General features: G+C 32.7%; 1 protein-coding gene across 6 annotated transcripts in view; it reads left to right on the plus strand.

Moving 5' to 3' along the window:
- The window catches only part of Agmo (alkylglycerol monooxygenase), a 325,071-nt gene that overhangs the window by 229,041 nt on the left and 73,573 nt on the right, over positions 1-22,457 (plus strand). Inside the window, exon 14 of one of the 6 annotated variants that reach the window (XM_078040035.1) lies at positions 20,501-20,653. The exons of the other annotated variants lie outside the window; for them this stretch is intronic. Coding sequence (XP_077896161.1) covers positions 20,501-20,638 — 138 coding nt within the window. The 3' untranslated portion in view covers positions 20,639-20,653. The remainder of the gene's footprint in view (positions 1-20,500; positions 20,654-22,457) is intronic. 6 annotated transcript variants of the gene reach the window in all.

The following is a 22,457-nucleotide window of genomic DNA, read 5'->3' on the forward strand; positions in this document are numbered from 1 at the left end:
ATGTAGAGTATCCTACTTGGTAATAAGTCATATGTGAGGGACAACAAAACAAGGACAAAAAGCTGGGGCACAGGATAGGAAGGTCATTTAGGAAAGTATCACATGTTCTCTGTGAACTTGAGCAGATGCCTGAAAGACATAAGAGCCAGCCACACTGCTGTTGGGGGAACAGGAAATAAGGTAGAAGGAAGGATGGTTCCAAGGTAGGGATGATTAGTGCATGATCAAGAAAGAGCTAGAAGATCGACTTGTCTGGAAAAGATGGAAGGAACTAATTGAAAGGCAGTGGAGTAGCAGACAGGTCAAAGATGGAGCACAGGGAACAGAATCTGTGCAGCCTTGTTGACAGTACAAGGAACATGTCAGAAACTTGGACATTTATGAGTGGATGAGTAATGTGAATTGATTGACTTTTCAATAGATTAGCCTGCAACTTACCATTTGTTGTTTTTGTTGTTTGTTTTTTGGGGGTTTAAGTGCTGATCGACATCCCTGGTCATTTTCAATTTATTTTATTTTGAGGCAGGGTCTCACTAAATTGCCCAGGCTGGCCTCAAACTGGCCTCTTTGCATCAGCCTCTTGAGCTGTTAGGATTAGAGGCATGGGTCACAGAGCACAGCTGCAATTCATTTTTTTTCAAAGTAATATTGACTATTTTAAAATAAAAATATGAGTTCCTCTTTCATATCTAAAGCTCTTCATGGCTGCTTCTGGACATTAAGCAAGGCATAATAAGACTCTTTTTGTTAGATTATCTATTATTGGATTACTTTCTCAATTATCCCTGTTCTTCCCCCTTTTAAAGAGATAATATTTAATATTTTCATATTTAACTCTGGTCCTGTAGGAAGACTTTCCTAGGCCTACAATCACAAGCTTCTTCTTTAATTTACCTAAATTGTTTATAACTTAAGAAATCTGCTTATCACATTCTCATAGAATCCTCTTTCCTTCTCTCTATCTTTCTTCTCAACAATGCATACCCCAAAGGTAGGTAAACTTTCTACTGTCTTCTGTTGTCATTGACATTTCCTATGTCATCTGCTATAATAGTCTCTTCTCTAATTTTCTTGTCTCATTAAACTCAGTTTCTTAACTGTCCCATATTTATGGATGTACAGTCCTAACTCAGTGGCTGATACTATAGGTGCTGAACAAATCATCTTTGCCCTGTCAGTAAATGAAACTCCAGGAAGATTCCTCCTCAGACTCAGCCTAGTTATTCTCATTCTTGCTCCTTTCTGGCATCCAGGACCTAGTGCTCCTTTTGTTAGCTGATATAGTCTTTCTATTCCAGGGTTCTTGTCAACTCCAACACTGATGTCTTCTTCCCTGAACACTAAACTCAATCCTTTATAAACTTATGACTCTCCTAATTGCAAGTAGAAAAAAAGAGATAAAGATCCACAAATATAAAAAGAGATTTAGTAGATGAAGCCAAAACCATTTTGTTCATGAATAGCAAGTTGAGAACAACAGAGAAAAGTTTTGATGCATATCCAAATTAGTTAATTAAACGTATTCTTGAACTTACAGGCTTATTCCTTGCACAAAGGCTTTGCAACAGACTGTGGGATTCAGATCTCTGCCTGTATGACATTACAAATACTGTATGTCATGAACTTTCAGCATTGATCAAGAACAATTTAAATAATTTACATTAAAACTACAAATGCCAAAATTCTTTTCTGTGGAAAGTTGCAAGCTTTCCAGCAACTTACAAAAATTTTACTATCTCTTGGTCCTGAGTTGTTAGTTTTTGAAACCGTTCCAAGGTATTTCCCAGAAGCATGATCAGTTTAATGACTAAAGGCAGGGGCACTGCATCTCTGGTGACTTCTTTCTCACCACACCTTTTGTACATAGGAACCCTTCCTTTATGACTGCCTGACTTCTCAGAGGCTAGAGATACAAAAAATAAAATAGATGACATCTGTTTGTCTCAAGTCAATATATATGATCAGAGTTTGGTCATGGGGGAGAAGGTCATTTCTTTAAGTGAAATCATTATAACCACATATAAAAAATATGTGACAAAAATCAAGAATGAGTGTTTCAGATGATTAGTGGGTTCATAAAAGAATAAGAGCTGGAATAAGATCAATATTGATCATTCTAGAGGGGCCTTTACAGAATGTGGAGGGTCAAGCACAAATAGTAGAGAGGTCTGTGTGTTCTGTGTGGAGGAGAATCAGCATTGAGGGAAGACTACCCTCAAGAAAAGAAGCAATGTCTAATTTTCATTAATTAGCATTTTGCTAAGATACTCTTAAGAACTTTCTGTACAACCAGAAAAATGAAAAATTGTGTTCCATTTGTGTGCTATAAATTGAAATGCATGCTGCTGTCATGTATAACAAATTAGAACAAATAAATAAATTAATTAGTTTTTTAAAAAAGCTACTCTAAGAAATAGCTACTGCCTGCCACCCTTTCAGGTTATCTTGCTCATTTGCCAGTTTCTGTCAGTCATCCAATACAGCTAAATGTGTAAATGTAAACTTAGCAAGTTTGGCATATAGATGCCTGGGCTCCATCTAGTGGTAATCACTGTAGGTTTCTCCCATTTAAACAAAAAGTCCTTTTATTCAAGAGTCATAAATAGAATTCGTATCTTGAGGTTCATATTCTAAGTTTCACATCCTAAGAATAATTTATAATGTTAAAACTTGTGTTCACCATTTTACTTCTAAAGAGAATATTTTATATATTCTGTTTTATAAAATTTGACTTAGTTGTTATGATGAATATTCATTTATATAGGTTTTTAGTACATTTTTCTCTCTCTCTCTCTCTCTCTCTCTCTCTCTCTCTCTCTCTCTCTCTCTCTCTCGCCATTTAAGAGAAGAGACAAATTGCAGAACCACCAACTTAAAATTTCACAAGCTTAGTTACACCTCAAATGTATAACAAAAATAGCAAAACTTACGAAAACAATAATAAAGCCTGACTCCTTGATGTGTGCCTATAGTCCCAGCTACTTAGGAAACTGAGGTAGGAGGATCATGAATTCAAAGTAAGCCTGGGTAACATAGAAAGACCCTGTCCTAGAAAGAAAAAAAGTAAAGAAAAGAAAAACACAATAACAAATAAAACAAATATGAGGCTAGAAAAAAATTGGATGAAAAATCTTAAATGAGTAGATAAAATTAGGATTTGAGATGTTACAAATACCATGTTTTCAATTTAAACATTTTACTATTTCATAACATTTCTTTAAATGTTGTTTTTCCCCTGTTTCAAATGATTTCTTTTGTTAATTTTTAAAAAAAATCTGATGTGTCATTAAAGCAGTATTATTTAAAGCAATGAATATGTGTAATGTTTTACACTTTACTAGATAATCTTGGATCTGAATTTTGTGAGATATTTAGTTTAAAAAAATTAACATAAGCTTTTTATTGTAAATTTTAATATGAGATGTCATTATACTTTCATTGATTAAATTACTACAGATAAAATTATACAATAAATTTTACATATTGAATAACTTCTGATATATGCAATTAAGTGTATGTATGTGAAAATATAGTAGATAAAATAATTATAATTACTGACTTCATACCTTCCCAATAAAGATAACATTTTAAATTTAAAATGTGTTTTAATTTGGAAATAAAATTTAAACATCACTGCAAAGGAGCAACTGGGTATATCCAGTATATATTTCTCAAGGAGTAAAATTAAAATTGGGTATAATAAAGTTCTCTTCCTTCAAATTTTACTTATCAATAAGAAATAATTAAAGTGTTTCTAGGAGTGATTTTCAAAGTGTGTTAAAATGTTATTTGATTTTTAAAAAATAAAGTTGTTTTTATTTTGATACAAAATTTGGATTTGATTCAAAGTAGCCTATTAAGAAAAACTTCAGGGGTTAAGGGCTTTAAGTGGAAGAATAACAAACAAACCATGGGTTCATCGGACATATTAGGATCAGAAGTCAGGTACCAAAACAGAAATCAAGAAGAGACTTCCAAGACATCTTAATTGTACCAAAGAGCCAATGCCTCTACAGAGAATATGTCATGAAAGATCCTGATAGAATTGTGGGAACAACCCAGGATGGGTACTTAAAGAAGTGGAGTATCAGCAACTCAAGAGAAACTTGAGATTTGGAATTTATAAAACAAGGAGCAAGTAAAACAAAGAACTGCCTGAAAGCAGTATCTAAAATCCCAGAAACTGAGGCAGTTTTCTGCCTCAATGTACTGTGTAATTTCTATCATTGTTTGGGAGAATCAATGGGCAAAGCCTCCTCTGAAGGTCACTTGGAGTTGCTCAGTGGTGGCACTGCCCTGCAGGGATGATCACAATAACAGAAGCAGGTGCCTGAAGTAGTCGTACTTTACTACATGTATATTTATAATTCTATATGCAGTAATCATGCATGCAAATGATTATGAATATGAAATATGAAATACAATTTTACAGAAAGCCTTGTCCTGGAAAAATAATAGTGTCTGCTGCAGCCTTGAGTTTTAAGGTTGCTTCACTCTAGGGTAGTAACAAGATTATTCATTTTTAATATACTTCTCTACAGTAAAAATGAGCTCAAAGCAAATCTCCTATTTGACAGATTCCTATGTCTATTTTTATATAATTTTTTTACTCATTAAAATGAGTAAAAAAATGTCAATGCTCCTAGTACCACACGATGGATTGTTGCCTTGACATCAACTGCAAAGCTGCTAGAAGCTTTTCTATCACATAGCTTCTTGCTCTGGAAAAAGTCATCAGTCCAAGCTGAAGAGAGATCCATGAAAGATCAGTGACTCTCCAGGTTATTCTGTTTATGAACATTACAGGAAATTGGTAGTGTTTCAGTGACCTACTGGAATGTTTCTTTGGATTTCTGTAGCATGAAGTTGGAGATATATGATTCTTAAAAGAAACAAGCCAAAAAGAACAAATAGCATTCTAAAACAAATGAAAGATGAGAGCAATTTTGAGTTCTTCCCTTCTATCTAGTTGAGAACTGTTTACATTGTATATGCTGTATTTCCCCTCTTATTTTTTTTCTTATTCTGCCTTAAAAGAAAAGTAATGGAATTACTCTCATTCTGGTTATTTTCACCCTTCATCTGTTTTCCTCCAATTCCTCCGTCTTAAACAATTAAAAAGCAAAACAAAGCAGTAAAAATACAATGTAAAAACAAAAGATCAAACAGTCAGAATTAATTTGCCTGTGACCATTGGAACATTTTCTTAGAGTAAATTGTCTATATCAAGTTATTCAACAAATAAAATTATCTCATTTTTAATCTATATTATGGAAAACAAGATCATTCTGTACTTATACACTTGCTTACTGTCTCTTTATATTGAAAATTGAAAAGAATTATAATGACTAAGTACTGAATTATTATTTAAACATGTTTATTTTAATATTAGTTATGCTAATTCTATCCTTTAATTGCACAAGATGACCTTCATGTTATTGTGTATCTTACCTACTCTTTCTTTATACAAAAATTTTAAAAATAAATGTATATATTTAAATTAGGGGTCATCAGTCTTGGTAACTTGTGCTTTTATCTTCTTCACCACTTACTGTCCCACTCCTTCCTAACTGGCATGTAATACATCTGCCTGTTTCCTGCCAAGTTTACATAAAGTGCTTATGAATGGTATCTGATAATGATGTGTGCTTTCACATCTCACTTCTCTTATTATATATCCCTGCTTAACAAGGAAGTAAAATTCCTCTGGAAACTAGAATCTGTTTTTTTTGTCCTAACTTCATTTGGTTATTTTCATTTGCAATTAGTTTATATTACAGTTAAAAAATATTAAATAGAACCTTAATTTTATACTGCATGTTTTAAGATTTGGGATCTGAGAATTGACTCTGTTATAAAGATTAAAGTAGATAAAATAGGCAATTTATTTTTTGATGGGGAACAATAACCTATTTTTGGAATGTTCAGGAGTTCAAGTTATTTTTTTAAAAAAGCCTCAGTCCTCTTATATCTTTCTATTTTCTATTTAAGTTTAAAGATATTTTTTTTGCTAGGTAGTTGTCTTCTAAATGTAGAAGTGATAATCTGTCCCTTAGAAATGTTTAGTGTTATGGTTTGGCTATGAGATGTCCCCCAAAAGCTTACATGTGAGAAGATGCAAGAAGGATTGGAGGAGAAATGATTGGGTTATAGCCTTAACCTGAAGAGTGAATTAAACCCCTGATGGATTAACTGAGTGGTAACAGGTGGAGACAGGTGGGGTGTAGCTCCAGCAAGTGGTTTGTTGGGGGCGTGGCTATGAGTATATATTTTGTGTCTGGAGAGTGGAATTTCTCTCTGCTTTCTGATGTCATGTGAACTGCATTCCTCTGCCACACTCTTTCACCATGATGTTCTGCCTCACCTTGAACCCTGAGGAATGGAGCCAGCCTTCTATGGACTAAGACCTCTAAAACAGTAAGCCCTCAAAGTTTTCCTCAAAGTTTTCCTCCTCTACAGTTTTTCTCTTTTAGTCACAGCACTGAAAATGCTCACTAAAATATTTAGATATCGCACTGATAAAAACTGTAAATTGTCTTATCCACATAGGTTAAGGGTGGAGATGGGAATCTTTTTCTATATCTTGTTTGCATTCTGTCCCTTATCCCCTTAAAAAACATCCTCAACAACTTCTTTCTTGTGGACGTGCCTGTTATTGCTTGAAGTGATGTCTTCAGAAACATTTCACCCATAGATTCTTGATATTGTTAGTATAAAAAAAAAAATCCATTTTGGAAACCTGTGTTGCTACATGGGTTTTGAATTAGGTATACTTTAGAGTGTTAAAAAAGTATATCGTATTGTGAAATATGCTTATGGGCTCTGTGTTAGTCCCTTTTGTCCAGAAATCAACATTTTGTTGTCTAAAATTGTATGAATATTACCCTTGAATTATCTAAATAAGAATATAAGTAGGATTCTGTAAATTCTATTTAGATAATAGGGCCAACTCAAATATGGAAACAAAGCAAAAAATAGTTAGAATTCAGAACTTTTGGGTTTCATAATTGTAGAAAAATAGTTATAAATTTGTATCACATACTCAAGAGTTTCACCCTCTTTCTCCATCTATTGCTAGGACAGAACAGGTAGGTAGATATGATGTAAGAGACTATTTTAGCTAAAATATTTATACAAGTTATTTAACAGCTGAAGTTTGTTTATTAAAAGGCCCAGCTACATAACTCATATGTAACATATACTTGACAAGTTAGTTAAATGCAGTTGTTTCCATTTGATGCCCTTGATTAAAAAGGGAAAGACTTTTTTTTTCTTTTATAAGTTAGGTTTTATCAAGCTTATTTACATATCCATACACTTAATAGGAATATTTTGTGACATTATCATCTCATATAATGATTGTTGTTGGTTTGCTTCTCATCACAGACAAAATAAATGAGAATGTTCAGCTACTGTGAAATCTAACAATTTGGAAAACCAATTGTAAATTTGTATTTAATGCTCTTTTTCTTCTTTCCCAACTATGCAATGTGAACCTTTTAATGCATGAATGAAGAATGATTGAGAAATTTATTTTTTCACTTTTTGTAAACTTAGCCATAATGTATTTAGAATATTTAGAAGAAATATCTAAGCAATTACCAAATTGACATGAGAAAACTTGGGAAAGAATCCAGAATCTTCATGATGTATGGTGACTATGGTAGGGCTTCTCTCTGTCTACTTTAAAGGCTTTGCTTTTAGTTTTCTGTAGTTACTGAAATACATTTAGTTTTAAATTTCTCTTATTTTGTTTAAGTTCTTTAACTTTTTGAAAAATGTAAATTAATGTTTTTCAGCAATTTGAAACATATTTACGTTTATTCTCTTCAAATATTTCTGCCTCATCCTCTGTTCACTCCTTCTGAAATTCTAATGAGACATTTTAAACACTTTGTTTTTATCTTTTCACAATCCCTTCTATTCTGTCTTCCTGTCTCTGCTCCACCTGCTATAGGTTTCATTCTGGATTATATCTATATTATATCTATATTCTTCTTCATTTATTCTTATTTCTATGTCTATTTTTTGCTAAATAACTAAATTTTAATACTAATTATTTTATTTTTCAGTTCTATCATTTCTATATAGTCCTTTTCTAAACCTTTTCTATAACTTTATATTCTACTTCCAAGGTTAAAGTTTGGCATCTATCTCATTAACAATATATAAGTAAGTATAAAGTGTGTGTATATGTGTGTGTATGTGTGTGTGTGTCTAGTCTTTGTATATATCTTACTTGTATGATTATATATAAAATACATGTCATTAATTATATTTTTTTTTAAGTTTTGAGTTAGAAGTACCTATGAGTTTATTTTATTTTCTATCACTGCTCTTGCTGCTTACTCATGGCATCTTTTCTTTTGGCTACTGAACATCTTTGTGTGATGAACATTATGTTTAAAGGTTCATTTTTAGAAATAAGTTTAGTCCTAGAAAAAAATGTTATTTTTCCACCAAAAATTATTTTAAGTTTCCATGACCAGCATCTCTGACAAGTCATGTTAGTTCAACCTTATAATATGGGTTTTTCTATGTATATTAACTACAGACTAGGGTTTGGAGCACTTCTGGGGTATATCCCTTTGGAGCCCAAGTCTAAGGTCAGTATTGCCTCAACAGGGTCACTATTTTAGAAGACCCCAGACTGCTTTTGCTCCTCTAGCCTCATTCAGCTAATAAGTTCCATGAGGGTAAAGTAGTCCTGGATGTTGAACTCATCTCTCTGGATTTCTGTTCTCTTTCATTTCTTGCTCTGGTAATTCCACCTTAGCATTCAGTGATGTCCCTTAAACCTAATTTAAAATTATTCTCACTCCTCTGTAGCTTTGGTGGGGCAGTTACCAAGTTTGCTATTTCACAAAAGGCAGTCATATGGTAAGGCAACAACAGTCACCTTTGTGGAGGAGAGAAGTGGATGAGAGAAAGCTGGAAGAGTGTAGGTGTAGTAGTGGAAAGAGGAGATGAAGAAAAAGACCCAGTGAAGGACTTTTACAATAATCTGAGAAATAGGAAGGAATCATGGAAGGCAAAAGGAGAGTTTCAGATGTCAATGGTCAATGATTAACCTTGTAAGAACAATCAAATAATATAAATCCTCAGAAAAATGTAATCACATTTATATCTAGTAATGCTTTAGGGAGTTCAATGTGGGCAGCTTAATAAACCTGATTTCAGGGTTTTCAAAAGCATGAGTTAGATAAAAACTACATTTGGCAACTTCTTCAAGAAGTTGAATAAGAGCAAGAAAAAGTTCTGGGTCAATGCTGAATGTAATTCTAGCACACATATTTAAATACAGATTAATTAAATAATAGCATAATTAAACTAATTAAAATTTCTTCATAAATGGACCCCACATTAACATATAATGCTTATCAGAACCTTTTGAGAAGGTTAAAAGAATGAGAGAATTAAATCTTCTGTATTTTTCTTAATATATTTCATAATATGTAATTTCTGTGAACACATGAAATATCTACAGACACTGGCTTGGGAATTCATCTGAGTCGAGCATATCAGCTTGTTTGAACATGTAGACTCAGATTTAAATCAGTAAAATGTTCTATTTTTTAAACTGATCCACTTTAAATTAATATCATTTTGAGTGATAGCCCTCCATCTAAGATCCTCTCCTTTTTGGCAGAAATTTGAAATGAACTTCTAATAGGACAGAATTCATAGAAGTAATTATTGTAAAGTTTCATGACTTTTTTACTGCATACATGAAAAGAATGGAAACATTTCTAGATCCTATCTAGTGAAAATTATTTAATGTTGTTATTTATTAAATGCTATTGCCTTATTGGATGGAAAATTCTCCTCTGTTGTGTGCTATACCAGATACTTGTTTCAAATCACTTTTTTTTTACTATTAGTAGCTATAATATTAATGTGTTCATGTTAACTCCAAACAAGTTCTTAAGGAAATTTAACAGGTGTTTAAAATGGTAAGTAATTTTAGACCAACCAATAGGTTAGGAAACATCTCTAATTTCAAGGTGATATTATATCCAATAACGTGAGTGGAATTTGACCCTCTTTGCCTATCCCCACTCCTGATTTAATAAAGAAAGCTGGATTATTCTATCATGATTTATTCTAGTCTGAACTTATTTTTATGTCCCAACACTAAATAAAAGCATCTGGTTTCATCTAGACATCTGTCAATGGTCAGGTTACGGTTAAATAAGCGTTTACAGTGTCTTGGGATTATGGAACTGACTACTTTTCTGGGCCATAAATTCATACCTTATATAGGTTAGATAGAATAATATTTACAGTTCCCATCACAAAAAAAATTTAAAGGATGAAGATTCAAGTTATTATTGATCAAGTTAATATTGAAGATGTTGAAATAGTTTTGTGTGAAATAACAACAGGATTTAATAAGTTGAAAGTCAAAGTTTCTGCTTTCAGGGTGGAAGTCCTAAAGATTCACTTGAATGATAAGAGGGGAAAAACGGTTGTAATCTTAATCTTTTTAAAAGGTTTCTACTTTAATAACAATGACATGTGTGGATCTGACTGATGCATTTACATTTGCTTATGTTCATCTTATCATTCATAGAGAGCAAAAACCTGAATATTAACAAAGACAATCTGAGGATTTTTGCTATTAAAAAAAGTTCAATTTTGCCATTGGCAGACAGTGAATTTTGCCATCTATAAACTACTGAAAATCATTAATTTAAATGTATTTAACTTAATAGTCAATAAATTTATAAACACATATTTCTTCTATACTAAAACCCATAACTGTTTTATCTTGGATATTTTTGCTTGAAATTACATTGTTTATAGTTAGAATTAAAAAGCTACTATGTATATTAGCCTATTAAAGACTTTTGCATGTCTTAAATCAAAAAATATGCCCACTTTATGGAGATTCTCTTAATTATCTAATGGACCTTTTATTGTTATTTCTTGGAAAAGGTATCCTCATGAGAACAGTCTTCAGATCTCACTTTAGGTCACATGAGAATGGGTCTTGGGCCTGAAACACTTTGTTACCTATTCTGAGCTACTCCAACCTTATCCATAAACCTAAAAGTAGGAATATCTTTCTTTCAGACTCAGTAAGTACTCATTTGTTCCCAGTCAATGGCCATCAGGTGTGCCCCCAGGTTTCAGTTTTTCATACTTCCCAGGCAGAGGATCAATTCCTGTAGTCAGAGGTTGCATGTAAGACAATTCTCCTTCAGTAGCTGATGTGAAACATGAGGTGAGAGAGTCCGGAGGAGTGCTATTAATGAGAGATCCATGTACACCACTGGAGCTGATCTTGCTCTTCTTGATCTTGCTTTTCTCTGTAAAGGCATTTTTCCATTCACTGCATACCTATGTTGTGTTTATGTTGGAGACTCTAATACCAAGATGTAATGATCAGAAATAGTTAGACTTATATTCTTGGTGGCTGCTGTTGTGATGATCTGCATTATCATCCATGAAGTTGAGGTCCTCCTCTGGGACTGGTAACTGCTGCATGGTGTTCAGCCTGGTATAATTGTTCCTCAGGCTATCCCTGAAAAGTAAGCTTCTTGGAACATCATTCAGAAATTATTCTTGTATATACTTGAAATTTTAGATATCAGAGATCTTGTGATCTTGACTTTTCCTGATCTGCTTAGGAATTGTGAAGTTAACCATAGTTAAGAAAATTATGAAGAACTGTGTGATAAACAGTTTTACTCCATTAATGTAGTTGAGGGTTTTGTTGAGTAGTTTTCCTTATGAAGGAGAATTTTCTTCTGATTTCAATGAAGTGAACTATGAAACTGGAGTAAAATATTCATATCGTGTATATCTGCATTTGTTAAATTTTAGAGCTAGACATTATTTTTCTTTTTGTATTGGTTGCTAACAATCTTAAATATATGGCATATATTTATCCATGTTTTGCTTTTCTTTTGATTTATATTTAAATTTTACTTAAAAGGTTTGCTGAATGTATTTTTTCATTTGCTACCATAACAACTTAGTGACTTACAACAGTACAAATTTATTATTGTATACCTACTTATGTCAGATGTTTAGTTGTCTCAACTGGTTTCTCTGCTCTAGGTTTCACAAGGGCAAAATCAAAAGTTCACTCCATTCAGACATTTAGGTTGTTGGCAGAACCTTATTCCCATTTTCTTGCTTTCTATTAACCAGGGGGCTGCAACTATCTCCTTAATGCTCCCTCTAGGCCTTACCCTATGTCCATTGCATGTTGGAGCCAGCAGTGACATTCAGGTTCTTCTCATTCTGGAAATCTCTGATTTTTTTTCCCTTCTTCCACATCTTTTTTTCTCTTCTGCCTCTAACCAGAGGAGGTTCATTGCTTTTAAGGGCTCACTTGATTAGATTGGGTCTACTTGAATAATTCAGGCTGATCTTCTATTTTAAGATTTATGGCATTAGTTATATTTGCAACATGTCTCCTGCTATGTAAATTAATGTACTTACAGCTTTTGGGGAGCAGAACATGACATCATTAGGGGGGTCATTATCCAAACCATGTCATTATTATGTTGTAAATTTTTGTATTTTGTGTTTTAGCTTTTCATAAATTAAATTTTCAGAATAAGCCAAGAAAACTTTCATCAGTCTATGATCTAATGAACTAAGAACCTCAGGTAATTTTAGATGCAACAGAATCTGGTTAAAAGTCTGAAAGTTAGATCTGTAAAATTGACATGCTTTAAGCACACACACACATACCAGAATTGGGTGTTATTTTTGCTTTTCCTAAGTTACTGCACAGAGAATGTGCATAATTATGAATATTATATTACTATGATGTCATTATCTCCTAGCTCTCTCGTTTGAGTTCACAAAACAGTTCCTTTACTAAATCAAATTTAGTGTTTGCCAGAATAAATTCCTTGACTCTCCAAAATACAGACACATCTGCTAATAAAAATTGCCCAGCCCTTTTCAGGAAACCCTGCTGTTAAGACATGGGCTTTCCAAAGCAGTGAAAGTAAAATTGAATGTCATCCTGAGTACTTACTAGATTTAGGATCTTCCTCTACTCTAAGTTCATTGTCATATTTCCTCATTTGCAAATGACTTTAGTTGTACCTACCCAGTAGGATGGTGGAGAGTGACTCTAAAATATTTACCCTTCTGTTTAGAATATAGTTTAACAGAAAGTCAATGAGGGAGGGTATTATTTTTATGAAGAAGACTATTATTACGGGGGTTAGTGAAGAAAGTAAGCTTGTTGCCATGAAAGAAGGCAAATCAAGGAAGAGTTTTCTCTGCATTTAAAACTGGCGTGGGGCTGGCTTGTGGCTGGCTTGTGGCTCAGCGGTAGAACACTTGCCTAGCACATGCAAAGCCCTGGGTTCAATCCTCAGCACCACATAAAAATAAATAAACAAAGGTATTGTGTACAACTAAAAAAAAATTATATATATATATATTTTTTAAAGTGGCTTTTATTTTCAATCCCACAAAGCATTGAGCACAGTTATGTTTACACAGTAATGTTCACATAGATATGTTCATGTAGTTCAATGCCTTTCTCTGTATTCTCTCTCCATCTCTGACCTGCTGTCTCAGATCTTTTTATTATTATTCTGATGAAGTTCATCCTTCAAAATTTCCTTCAGTAAGGGTCAGCTAGCAGTGAATTTTCAAGTTTTTTATGTCTTAAAATAGCTTTATTTCACAACTTTATTCTTGAAACATCTCCACCACAATCTATCCCTGAACGTGCTGGGTATAGAATTCTGCTTTGGCAGCTCTTTTTTCCAGCATACTAAATGTATATTTAATTATCTTACAACTTCCTTTACTGCTGTTGAGAGGTCAGCTTTCATCCCAACTGTCAGTTACTTGAAGGAAGCCTGCCTTTTATCCTCCTTCCAGCTTAGCAATTTGAAGTATTGTCTTTTCCTCTTTTAATATTTTATTTATTATGATTCTCTTTTTATTTAGTATGCTCATGTTTATCTGATTTGAAGACAGAAAACTATGTTTTAGCCCTTTCTCTCTTAATGTATTGCCTCTACCCAATTCTTCCTTTCTTTCCTTTTGAACCTCTGATTAAATACGTTAGACCCTAACACTCTGTTTCATGATTTTTAAGTTGGTTTTCTCTCTCCCTCTTTTCTTTTCCCTTCCCATTGCTGCATTTGGATAATTTCTTTAACAGCCACGAATTCTTTTTTCATGTGTGCCTAGTCTGATGTTAAAACAATGCAAGTAGTTTACAAATTTTTTTGTTATAAATTTTTTATTCCTAGAAGTTCTGTCTCTTTAAAATATATTACTTTCTAGTTTCTTAGTCTCAGAAATACTTATTTTTTTTATGAATTAATTAATTTACTTTGATACCAGGGGTGTTTAACTACTGAGCCACTTTCTGTTTTGTTTGTCTGTTTGTTTGTTTTGTTTTGAGATATGATCTCACTAAATTGCTGAGGCTGAATTTGAACTTGTGATTCTCTTACATCCGCCTCCTGAGTTACTAGGATTCCAGGTGTGTATCCCTGTGCCTGGCTCTCTGAAATACTTTAAATTTATCATTTCTTTGAACATGGTAGAGTTTTATTAGAATGTGTAGTAATTTCAACAAAGAAGTTTCTACTTTCTACTACTTGGGTGTGTGCTCTGATGTTTTGTTTTCTTGTAAATTTGATTACTTTTTATTCTGGTTGTCATTAATTTTAAAATATTATTTATAGTGATTCATTAAGGCTTAGGAAGAGGGCAACTTCCTTCAGAGATTATTTGTGTTTTCTGTGGTACGGTAACTTGAGGTTCTAATGGAACAGATGCATGATCTACCTAAATGATGTGAACTTAGTGGCTTGTGATTGCTACTATTTTTTGATATTTATTTTCCACCTCTGCTCAAGGTCTAAGGAGCTTTCTCTGTAGTAGCCTGGGTTTCAAAATTTAAAAATGGGGTAGGGTCATTTGATATTCCAGATTAAAGTGGGAGGATTTTGTTAAGTTTCCAGCTTCGTGTGTCTCCTGAATTTTCATGTATTTCCTGCTTCACCCAGGTGAGTATGTATATAAACAAGTCCCATTTGCTAGAGCACAGATACCCTTGGTCCCAAAGTAGCTTCTGCACTCTCTGACTTACAATTGCTCTTGAATTTTTGGTTCTGTAATTCAGTTGCTAACTTTTCAAAACTTTCAATAGAAAATTTAAAAATTCTAGCATTTTTGGTTTTTGTTTTGATTAGCAGAGTTGTTCTACTCTGTGTGGTAGACAGAATAATAAATGTCTTTCTTGAAATTCTCTGATCCTGTGATTATGTGTCAAGGAACAGTGAAGGTGGCATATGGAGTTATGGATGCTAATTGGTTGAAACTGAGATCTGTAGAGCAGTGGGGATTGTCTGTGTAGGCCCAGTGTAATCACGAGTGTTTTTATAAGTTAAAGGTGGCAGTAGAGTCAGTGTGAAGGGATGTGAGAAGGACTCAACTGGCTGTTGCTACTTTGAAGATGGAAGAAGGCCATGAGCCAAAGAATGCAGGCATCCTGGAGAAGCTGGAAAAATCAGGGAAACAGATTCTCCCTTAGAGACACCAGAAGGAAACACAGCCTTGCCAACACTGTGAATTTGGAAGAGGGACACCCACTTCACACTACTCACCTCCAGAACCAGAAAATAATAATTTGTGCTGTTTTAAGTCATTAAGTTTGTGATAACATACAACAGCAGCAATAGGACAATAATATATCCAATTTACTAGAAGCTGATCCTGCATATATTGTAAAGAGTGTAGTTAAATATTAAAATAAGATGATAATAGCAGCACTATTCCATCTTTCTGGTTATTTTAAGAGCATTATTATTTAAAACATTACACTATCACATAATATGGTATGATAACAAATAGAATAAGGGAATTGCTTGTTTGATCCAATTTTTTAACAAATTGTTTTTTCTTTTCTTTTTTTCTTTCTTTCTTTTTTTTGTAATAGTAATTGATGCACCCTACTTTAAATACTGATTTATTTGAAGCCAAAAGAATAAAAATTTCCAAATGGTAACCAAATATACTCATCTCTGGCAAAGTGATAGAAACTGAAATTTTTGCTGGGCCCCACACTAAAAAGTTATAGCTAAGAAGGGAACAGAGAATTTTGCTAAAAATATTATCTTGATATTTTTTTAACAAATAACAATCTAAATAATCACAGCTTTGATCATTTACTACATGTGAATTCTTGAGAGAGATTTTACATTTGTTTAAATCACATTACTGAATCAAATTATTCTTTAAATTAAAACCAAACTTGATCTATTTAAAGTGTGCCAAGTTACTAAGCCTGACTGCTATGTGTTTGCTCATAGCAGCTGCTAATCCTAAAAGGACTGGCACAGAGCATGTGAGGAGCCTGGGAATGGGATCCTATGACACATTATGATGAGCAGAAATTTCCTCCAGACAGCATATGATACATTGTTTTCATTGGAAAATTAAATGAAACTCAAAAAATATAGATGCATATTTTGTTAGGGATGTATATGTGTATAGTGTCTCTAAAGATGGCATTGGGAGAATTAGATTTTAATTCTGCTGATCCTTGAATCGGCAGATGTTCCAATAAGTAATAATGTTTATTAAATAAATAATGTTAATTAAATAGCATGCTGCTTAGCAATTGAACAACCTTAGACAAGACAGTTAACTCTTCTTGGCTTTACTTGTATTATCTCTAAAATAATCAGGAATAAATGGAATAATAACTAAAGTTCTTCCCTAATATTCTATATTAAATAATGTGTATCCACCCACACATACACACACTTATGAACACATGATATTGTAGGTAATACAGTAATTAGAACCCATGCCTAACATTCTGAATATTTTTTTAAATAAAAGTTAATGACAACAGTATCTTAAGTGCATTGCTACATGAGATCTTTTGTGGAGGGGGAGATGGAGAAAGGTATATTTCCTTGTGGTTAGGTCAATGGACTTCAATGTCGGCTTAGATTCTTTCCATCCCGAGCATTTGTTTATGGCTCTTTTGATATAATTGGAGATCATACTACTGTAGAGAGCTGTTACAAAGTATAAAGTATTTCCCTCTGGTGGATCTTCTTTTATTGGTACCTATTCAAAAATTTGAAGATGTCCTCCTATGGAAAAAATGTTGGCACTCCTCTTGCCTGTCTGTGAAACTGCTCAGTGAGGATAATGATGGTTCTTCTTAATGTGTGCCTGCAGTTGCAATTAAGAGGTTCCACCAAAGGATTTTTAGTAGGACTTTACTTTATATAATAGGCCATATCCCTTTTATACTGAACTTTTCTGGTTCTAAAGAACTATTGCTTAATGTGGCTTTTCAGAGTACTTTTAGCCTAATACCTGAATACCTGGGATAATAGGATAAGTGTAATGCTATGAATATTAATAGTACTATTAATTTTATTCCACTTTTATATTGTAAATGGGAGCCAAATTAGGTTCTTGGATCAAGTTAGTGATTTTGAAGTCAAACTTAAATTGCATTGAAGGTCAGATTTACCATATACTGACAGTATGTGTTTGGATAAATTATGTGATCATTATGAAACTGTTTCTTTATTCATAAAATATAGAAAACATTTTGTTTCCTAAAGTTATGTGAAGTCTGTTGTAGGCTATAAAACATATTATCTTTCTTTTTATATTCTCATTTTACATGTTATAATAATATCAACAGATATAAGAAAATCAAAGCACTTAATGGGAGTATTAATGTGATTTTATTTGTTTAACATTTTGACCTATTCAGGAAACTTTGAAAAGAACACTAAAGCTTAAACCTATACTTGAGAAGAATATACAAAATTGAGATAAGCAAATATGTTTTCAGTACTATATATAGTGAAAACTATCATGATGTAGGTAGATATTAAGCAAATGTACTGGATATAGAAGGGAAGTTCAATTTTGGGAATTCAAAAAAGTCTTCTCAAATGAGGTGAACTTGATCTAAAGCTTAACAAAGAAGAATGAGAATAAAATAAGCAGAGGAAGAGGACTGAGACAAGCATTTAAATGGGAAAGATAAGCATGCAAAGTTGAGCTGAGTTCTCTATATGAAAAAGAACTATCAGTAGTTTGGAATGGTGGAGCTTGCATGAGGAGTAGGAGGAGTCTGATATTTAGGGACTATACACACAGGATAAGACGAATTTATTCTGAAATTGTGAGGAGAATTGAACTTTTTTAATAGAGAAGGGATATAATAGATTTATTTTCAATCATTTTCCTGGTGGCCTATGGTGGATGGAGAGCTGAAAGGGAAAAGTAGCAGCAAGAATGGAGGTATATATTTTGTGGAGGGAAGTTCTACGTACTTAGAAATCAAGAATAAAATTGAATTATATGAAAGCATTAGAAATAATTAGGATTGACAAGAGAGACACATAAGAGAGAAACTGTACTAGTTTACCATTGGTCAAAGGTGGGAGTGAAGGATAGAAGAGTCTGTCTTGGTCTGTTATTTAGTTTTTGGATTATTGAACAGCTCATACTGTTACTGAAATAGAGACCTGGGAAAAGCAAAGATTTGAAGGGAGAGAAATTAAATTTATTTTTTTGCACATTTATACTGAGGTACTTGTGAAATTGAATCTCAATTGCAGGTTCAAAGCTTAGAAAAATAGATCAGACCTGAAGGTATAGATTTGAACATGATCTGAATATGGTGATTGAAACCACATGCATTGAAGTGATCATCTTGGAAAATTTTAATTGTTCCTCACTTTGGTGTAACTATATTGTGGGTAATTATCAAGTTTTCTCCCTATAACATCATCAGAGAACAAATCTAGTATACTTCATTGATTTTTTTTTCAGTGCATCAACACTAGAATAAGTTGATTAAAGAGTCATACTATTTTAGATTTTGGATTGAGTTGTCCTTCTAAATTAAACAGTTCTATATCTACCACTGGCGTTGTTGCTTTTATATTATGTTGAGCTATAATTTGAAGTAAAGGTGTATGCCTGTTTTAACATTTTACTATGTGATAAAATTGGTAATTCAAGATTTCTTTCAAATAAATGGGTTTGGCTTGAAGACAAGACTTGTCAAACAAGAATTCCCATATTTTAAAGGCCCAAAGCAGTTTGTTTTAATGGAAATAAATTATATCTTTGTCTCTCACAAGTCTATTAAGAGTTAGGTGACTAGACTAGACAATAAAATAGTATAGTATGTAAGTCTCAACATCATTAGTGTTAGATTTGTCTTACTAATGATAGAATTGTATAATTATAAAATATTGTATCATAACTTTTGGAATCACCTCATCATTTTACATTTGAATAATATTTAATGTAGACAACTTTTTAATATTAAACATCCCCAAATTCAATGTGCTTTAATTCTTCTTGATTATAACTTATAGATTTTTAATGGTATACTACTTTTTACAAAGGAGTTCATTGACTTTGTTTTTATTATAACTTATTTTAATAATTTATGTGCTAGATGTATAAATTCTGTTTCAATAGCCCTTTTCAATGAGGTATTCTTGGTATAATGAAGTAGAAATCTTAGTTTAGGGACATATCATTGAGCTTATAAGAATTGGTATAATCTAAAATAGTAGGTGAATATTTAAATTGTGCTAATTCTAAACATTAAAATCTAACTGTGTAAAGCATTAACAGTCCTTACTAGTGTCATAAATCATATTAACTTTTTATCAAGGCAACAAAAATTGCTATATTTTGGAGTACTTTTTTTCTCCCTCAGTTTAGTCTGTTAGAAGTTAATTTGGGCTTTAGGCCAAGTTGAACTTTGGAGAATTTTTAAGTTTGAAGGACTGTCTCACAGTTGGAAAGCACCCGAAAGTGGATTGATTGTAGAAGAATATGTTTTCTATTATCGAGTTCTCTCCCAAACTATTTCTTGTAGCTTGAAAATAATAAAGATTTTGTAAGCCCCAAGTGGTCTTTTTTGATCTATGAATGAAGTTACCCTGGATTCATATAACAAAAATCTGACTTCCTTTCAGCCATTGAAATTCAAAACCCTTCTATTTATTAGGATGGAATAAGGAAATTCCTCTAAAAAAAATGTCAAAACTTTATATTAAATGAAGTCAATGTGAGTATATGTGGAAAGATTCCATTTTATTTAAGATGAATACAATAAGACATGAAAGGAAATATAAGGAGGAAAATGGAAGCTGGCTAATTAAAACACAATATTAGAGAAAGCATTCAGATAGCCTTTAAATTGACCTTTTATTTTCTTTGATGGAATCATACTTTTTTCTTTTACTAATCACTATATTTATTCTATCTTTAAATGCTTAGAACTTACAAAATTCTAGAAAAGATCCTTGATTTTTTTAATTGCTTCAATTTTTTATTTCCCAGAATTCAAAAATGAAAAACTGTGTTTGAAAATACAACTTGTTTCTCTAGCCCATTGACATATCCATAATGCTGTTTACCCATGATACGTTGAATATTATTAGTACATTTCTAACCAAGTGTTTCTTTCATAGAATCCTCTCTCTGACTTCTCTAGAACTATACTGCCATCATTTACACTGACACAGCAGAAAAATTGAACTGCTATGGGATGCGAGTAAATTTGCAACATGAGGACAGTAGAGTCTGGATCTTCATTCCAAACTCTAGGCCACGTATACCAACTCATATATAGGAATTGCCTTTTGAAGTAAGTTCCCTCATAGTAAAATTGTGAAATATTATGATTTATTTAATATAACCATTTGACACACAGGAAACAACTACAAAATCACAATGTGAAAGAACTGGCATAGTCATTGGCTTTGCCAGGTGTAAAGGAATTGATGCAGCATGGTGAACTTGGATCATGCATGTGTCGCCAGTGAACCCAAACAGAGAACTATTTATTCCAATAATATGCCTATCTTCATTTTCCTGTGTCAAGAAGAAAAGGGGATATGGAAGAATATAAAAAATCTGTAGATAATCTTTAAATAATATTTTAGACAATACTTTTTACTTCCTGTCCTATCGGATTTTTTTTTAATGAGATTTTCAAAAAAGGGTTGCTTTGTCCTTGTCCCTGCCTGCCCTCTCGTGGAGAACAGCAGGACAATAAAAAGAAAGTAAAGGAGAAAGAAACGTGGCAAAAATGTCAAGGAGAGATGATGAATAAGTACTGAAGACAGGTATCACCACGAGTCATTGGGTGATTGCTTTTAGTGAAAATTTTATTTGTATTTTTCAAAATAAGGCCCTATTCTTAAAATTAAATTAATTTTAGCTACCATATATCAACTGGCTCACTGTGCTTTAATATTGCAGGAGAGAATCCCAGAGGAAAGGGAAAACAAGAAAAAATTGTTAGGCACTCTGCTTTCCAAGGCTTAACTAAATCATTGTCTAGTGCTGACTTCCTTCTTAAAATGATTTTTATAACTGAAAGAGTAACAGTGCCTCATTTTCATGAGAATATTTTGGACAATTGGGTAAGGGAAGACCTATTACTTCCAAGTCCTGTTTAAATATCTTCATTAATAATTTTATATTTGCTCATTCAGGCAGTATTCTAAAAAATAAAAATAAAAAATTCTGTTTCTTTGATTTCATTGGACTATTAAAAAACTATGATGTCTAAAGGTTCAATCAGGGACATTTGCAGTAAATAAACAGAACCCTTGACTCATAACCAATAACTGAATGAATAATAATTTTATTATAAAATAACGGGGAAAGCTCAAATCCTTCAATTCTAAAGCCTCTCCTCTATTTCCATAATAAACCAGAAGCTACAAAGCATTTTACATCACCATCTTTTAACAATAATAACATTTAAATATCAAGCATTTTTAGGTTTTCTTCTGCCAATAGATTTTAGAGTGTACCCAAATTTCTGACTTTGGCCATGAACTTCAGCCCGACTCTTCCCTTCCACAGCTGTTCACTGGATGCATTCTTACTTAAATAATGGGGCTCTGTGGAGAAGACTCAAGGGACTTGTGTGGACAGAGTGAGCTGAAAAAGAGAAAGGGATGAAAGAGACTTTAAAAGATGAAACAAATGTTTAGAGTTTATGTAGGTCAAGACATTTGAAGTTTGCTTTCATTTATATTGTAATGTGGGGATTTTTCTGTTCTTTGAGAAGAAAGCTCATTTATTTCATAGAATAAAAAGTTCTAAGGATCCTGTCAAACGTTGGATGAGGATATCGACCTTACTATTTTTATCTGGGAAGGAAAATAAAAACCTGAAAGTAGACCTAACATTGATTTCTACTTTAGACTTGGGACTCTAGGAATTCATAGAACACATTGTTGAGTATTTTGAGTTATTGGAGATATTTCCCCAGACCTATTCTCATCCAGATAAATATCATTATTTTAATGATAAATGGAAAAGATTAATCAGAGAATCAATCCTCACAAATAACAACAAAAAAATCTGAGTGCACGCACGTGCACTTAGAAGCCTATGTACACATGCTTCTTATTTTTCTTTTCTACCTAATGTTT

Source organism: Ictidomys tridecemlineatus, chromosome 2 (assembly GCF_052094955.1).
Source record: "Ictidomys tridecemlineatus isolate mIctTri1 chromosome 2, mIctTri1.hap1, whole genome shotgun sequence".
Classification (NCBI taxonomy): domain Eukaryota; kingdom Metazoa; phylum Chordata; class Mammalia; order Rodentia; family Sciuridae; genus Ictidomys; species Ictidomys tridecemlineatus.